Genomic DNA, 5,329 nt, shown 5'->3' with positions numbered 1-5,329 from the left:
AGGTGGTTATTAATCTAAGACAAGTAAAAGCTCAATAAGAATTTCCTTCATTGAAGGTGAAGAAGCCTCCTACAATCATTGACAGTTCAGTAAGGAGTATAGAAATTGATGTCGGTTTGTCGGTGCGTCCGCTCTCGGTGTCTTATAAAGCAAAGTTTGTTAGCTGAGGGTTAACATTGTCGGTGTTACCCTCTTTGATGATTAAGTCGGTGATGAACTGAGATGCGAGACTCATGTGCATGTATGAAAAAGCAAAAGAACTTGAAGAAGATGAAGAAAATTTACCTTCACGTAAGAAAAGAAAATTATACTTTCGTCTATTTTCGCGGAACCTTATATAATCATGGACAGGGACAGATTTAAAATTTTAAATTTTGGGAGAAATGAAGAAAATAATTATTATACATTGTATTTGAAGGCTACGCAGTCGAGCGACAAAAATATACATTTTAAACTAATTAATTTTATTTTATTCGTATAATTAAGTATTAATTTTTATATATTGTTGAAAGTTACATATAACTTATTATTTTAATTAGTAAGTCAGCGATCATACATGTATTAAAAATATTAATTAGTGTATTGAATTTTCTAAAATTAGTTCAGATATCAATAAAAGAAATAGAAATAGATGTAAATTATCAATAAATTCAATATGATTTTTTTTTCTTAAAATTATCAAAAAATATTAAAAAACTAAAGACAGAATTATTTTTTATAATTTTTTTTACATTTGATTTTAGTCTGATTGAATGTTATTTTTAAAATATAGGTGGCAAAATGCTATTTGATAAACAACATAGAAGAAAGTTAAAAGTATTTTTCCTTTAAGCAATAAAAATAAAATAAAATTCAACCTACCATTTGAGAACTGACTAATTAGACAGCCGGCTATTAGATTGATTACCTATATTTTAATTACTCTTACCCATTTTAATTACTTACATTTACCTCTCTCTATGGTAGATCTATTTTTTTGGGTGGCCAGCGCCGTAAAGTCAACTTTCTACTGACAACGACAGAGCAAGTCAACCACATCTTCATTTGAAGGCTCTGGATCCGAAGAGCCTCTTTCCCGTCTCCACAAATGGCGATGATCCCAGACTTGCTTGTCACCAGATACCTCACAAAACTAACAGATTTTCTTGAGGGAGAGATCTGCAAAGTGATCGGCGTGAAGGAAGAGATCAAAAAGTTTAAAAGGAGATTGGAAAGACTCAGCCCCTACCTTCAGGATGCCGAGCAGAAGAGGCACCAAGATAATCGAGTGAATATTTGGTTGAGGGACTTAAAAGGCATAGTCTACGACGCCGAAGACATCATCGAACTCTGCACGCTTCATGGTGGCAGCGAGTTAATGAGCCTTCAGCCATCGTCTTCTACACTAGTAAGCCGTCCCTTCACTCTGCTTGCTTCTTGCTTTGCATGTACCAAGTTCCGCCATGAGATTGCTGTGAGTTTTGAAAGACTTAATGATAGACTGAAAGAGATTAAAGATGATAGTGAAATAATAGCAGGATTAGTGCCCTTAATTAGCCATCAACGGTCGCAAGATCATCCCACAAGTCAACGTTTGACCACTTCTTTAGAGGTTAAGGCTGACATCGTAGGGGCCAAGATTGAAAATGATGCACAAACTCTCATCCGCATGATACTTGGCATGGGTGGTATTGGCAAGACCACTATGGCTCATAAAATTTTCCATGACGAACGAATCAAGAATAGTTTTCCAACGCGCGTAAGGATCCATGTGTCCAAGAATTACAAAGGAATAGAGCTACTCAAGCAACTATTGAAGAACGCAAAAGGGAGTGATGATGAAGCTCAAAGCATACAAGAACTAGAATCCAAACTTGTTGGTGCTCTGGTTAACAGATTCTTCCTTGTGCTTGATGATGTTTGGAGCGTAAATGCGTGGAGAGATGTATTGAGGAATCCCATTCTAAATGCAAAATCCAGTGGCATAATCTTAGTCACTAGTAGACATGAAAATGGCAACTAAAATGATGGATTGGAATTGTTTCACAAGGTGGTATTCGAGGACGAGGAGAACGAGAACCCTGAACTGGATGAAATGGCAACTAAAATACTTAGAAAATGCGATGGGCTTCCTTTGGCAATAAAGTTGATCGCAGGAGTGCTGATTTCCAAGAAAAGGACAAGGAGAGATTGGGAAAGAGTCGTGGAAAGTGATTCATGGAGAATGAGAAACAATGAGGATGAACTACCAAGAGCTTTGTACTTGAGCTATGAGGATTTGTCATCCGTTCTCAAGCAGTGTTTCCTCTGCTGTGCTTCTTACGTTGACGTATCATTTACGGCTGACCTCGTCCGGCTTTGGATTGCGGAAGGATTGATCAATGCGCCAAATGGTGAACTGATGGAAGAGGTGGCCGAGGATTATTACAAAGAACTAGTTATGAGAAATCTTCTTCAGCTCGATCCAAGATCTGCAGACGAGACTCACTACTCCATGCACGACCTTTTGCGAGCTCTTGGTACTAATTTGATCGGAGATGAAGCACTTGTAATCAGTGATGGCCGAGTTGCAGACACAAACCCAAACCCATCAACACAGATTCGTCGACTGTGGATGTCAAGCAAAGGAGACACGCTAAGGCTTCCTGGCGCAGTTCTTGAGCAGAAGAGTCTGAGAGTCTTGCAACTTTACGATTGCCCTGAAACAAAGACAATCGAAGACGAGGCAGCTGCACTCCCAGCATTAAAGAATCTTCGAGTATTGGATGTGTGCGATACGCAGATTGAACGTCTTCCAGATTTCATTTTCACGAATCTGTTGCTTCTGAGATACTTGGACCTTGACCGAACGATGATATATGAGATACCTGAATCCATAGGGCGCCTTGCGAACCTGCAGACTTTGAACATCGCCGAGTGCGAGTCGCTGCGCAGCATTCCTAAGGCCGTCACGAGCTTGGGTATGCTAAGGTGTCTGCGAGTTGAAGGAACACCGTTGACTCATTTGCCCAGAGGAATGGGAAGCTTGACAAACCTTAATCACATCGAAGGATTCGTCGTCGGCCATGGTGATTTGCCGACCAACGTGGACGACGGGTGTGACATGGAAGAGCTGCGGTCTCTGTCCAATCTCAGATATCTGACCGCCAGTAAGCTGGAAAGGGCAACATTAATGGCCGGACCCTTGGTGCTCGAGAACAAACCACTTCTCAGGCATCTGTCTTTGTCATGGACGAATCGAGAACAGCGAGATGACGGCGAAAAAGAAGCTGCTGAGAAGACATGCAGCGGACTGCTTCCTCCGTCGAGCCTGGAGGAACTTACTCTCCACAACTTCCCAGGCCGGCGATTTCCCAACTGGATGATGTCGACGTCGTCGGGGACTTCGTTTCCTCACCTCGAATTCCTGATTCTCCGCAATTTCCCCTGCTGCACGGAGCTCCCGCCGCTGGGGCAGCTGCCTCGGCTGAAATTCCTGAAGATCGAAGAAGCGTCGGCGGTAAGAAAGGTCGGGCCTGAGTTTCTCGGCGTCTGTTTCCCTCAAGCCGTGGCATTTCCAAGACTCGAATTCCTGAAATTCACGGGCATGCCGAATTGGGAAGAGTGGACGTTGTACGCTGCGTCCGAGGAGGTCGGAGCAATACAAGAAAGAAGCCTGAAGCTGTTTTCAAGATTGGCACGGTGCACATTTACGGGCTGCCCAAAGCTCAGAGGACTTCCGGAGAGCATCTACTGCGCCGCCAGACTGAAGACTGTCGTCGTTTCTACCCGCGATCAGTTGAGTGAGGTTGAATTCAGAAGGCGAGAGACAATGGAAATGGACGATTGCCCTGATTTGATCCTCGCACGGGACTCGACTGAACTCCCACACTGGCTTTTGGATCGTATCGACAGGGAAAGGGAAGAGAAGAACAGTGTGCTGCCTTCCCGTACGGTCATCACGGTGAAGGCACATGAAATCATCATTCAGCAAAATCGACCAGTAGAAGCCGTTTGAGCTCCACTGTTAAGGCTCTTTTTGTTACTTTTTAACTGCGGTATTACCATTTAAATTAAATGTTACTGTACTTGTAATTTAAATGAAACTTTAATTTAATGCATGTACGAAACGTATGTTATTCTTATTTTACTTGTAGCATATTATAAATAATTTAAAATTATATTAAAAAAATAAATTATTATATATTTTTATGTACTTAATAAAAAAATAAATTTATAATTAAGTTTTACATAAGTTAATTTTTTTATAATTAAATTATTTATGATTGTTAAAAAATTAAATTTGACTATTGAGCAAAATAAATGTGTTTTACCGAGCCAAATATCAAAGTTATCCCAAATGGTCGATTAATTTTGTGGTTACTTTCCTATAGAACACCCTTGAATTTCCTTATAGGACATTCTCTCTTTATATATATATTTTTATTTAACTTAACCAAAAATTACTTGTAGTATATTATAAATAATTTAAAATTAAAAAAATTAAAAATAATTATATATTGTTGTGTACTTAATAAAAAAAATTAAAACATAAATTTATAATTAAATTTTACATAAGTTAATCGATAAATTTATTCATAATTCATAAACATTACAAACTAAATTTAGTTGTGTTTACGTTGCAGTGATTCTCATGCGGTTTCGTGCGGTGAAGTGTCGTGGTGATTCCATGTCACCCGTGTGAGAGGTAAGTTGCGTAAAGGGTAAGTGGAAAAAAAAATCGTGCAATCCTCAAACCTCTCCTCTTCCTCTCCGCGAGCCCTAACGGAAGTGCCACTCAACCCTTGGGCTTTCTGCCTGGCTTCTACGATCTGCTAAGACTTTCTTTAGGTTGAGTAAATAACCTACACACTCAGTCAATTTATTAGATCATAACAAGACTTAACTTGAACATTTGACAACATCAAAACTCAGATTTGATTCTAGTGCACCTTGCATCAATAGTAAATAATCATGCACTATAATCAAAGCTATCAAGAAGATAAGTAAGATCTACCCAACTCTCGATGAAAAATGTCTTTTGATATCCTCAAATCGAAGAGTGCATCTCTAGCTCCAATCCCATGTAAGGTGTATCAAGAATTAACTCATGAACCAATCTATTTATTAATTAATCCAATCTTAATTAATTAACCAACCTATTAATTAACTAATTCATCAATCTATCTAATCATTCAATACATCCATTAATCAATTTATTACAGCTTGAATCAATTAAACTTAACCTTAACCAATTGAATATCATCGGATTAACCAAAAAATCAGAAATTAATTTAATCAACTATCCTTCAATTAATTAATTAAATATTAGTTAATTAACTAACCCTAATTAATCAAATAACTTTGATTA

General features: G+C 38.6%; 1 protein-coding gene across 1 annotated transcript; it reads left to right on the top strand.

Annotated features, from left to right (window-relative positions):
- Window positions 1–1,087: 1,087 nt before the first annotated feature.
- LOC121995467 (putative disease resistance RPP13-like protein 1) lies at window positions 1,088–3,976 on the top strand. Its single transcript, XM_042549200.1, has 2 exons — window positions 1,088–1,924; window positions 2,030–3,976. The coding sequence occupies exons 1-2, from the start codon at window positions 1,088–1,090 to the stop codon at window positions 3,974–3,976; spliced, it is 2,784 nt and encodes a 927-aa protein (XP_042405134.1).
- Window positions 3,977–5,329: the final 1,353 nt, after the last annotated feature.

This window comes from Zingiber officinale, chromosome 6A (genome assembly GCF_018446385.1).
Source record: "Zingiber officinale cultivar Zhangliang chromosome 6A, Zo_v1.1, whole genome shotgun sequence".
Taxonomy (NCBI): domain Eukaryota; kingdom Viridiplantae; phylum Streptophyta; class Magnoliopsida; order Zingiberales; family Zingiberaceae; genus Zingiber; species Zingiber officinale.
The sequence above is the reverse complement of the archived record's forward strand: the minus strand, read 5'-3'. Positions and strand labels throughout refer to the sequence as shown.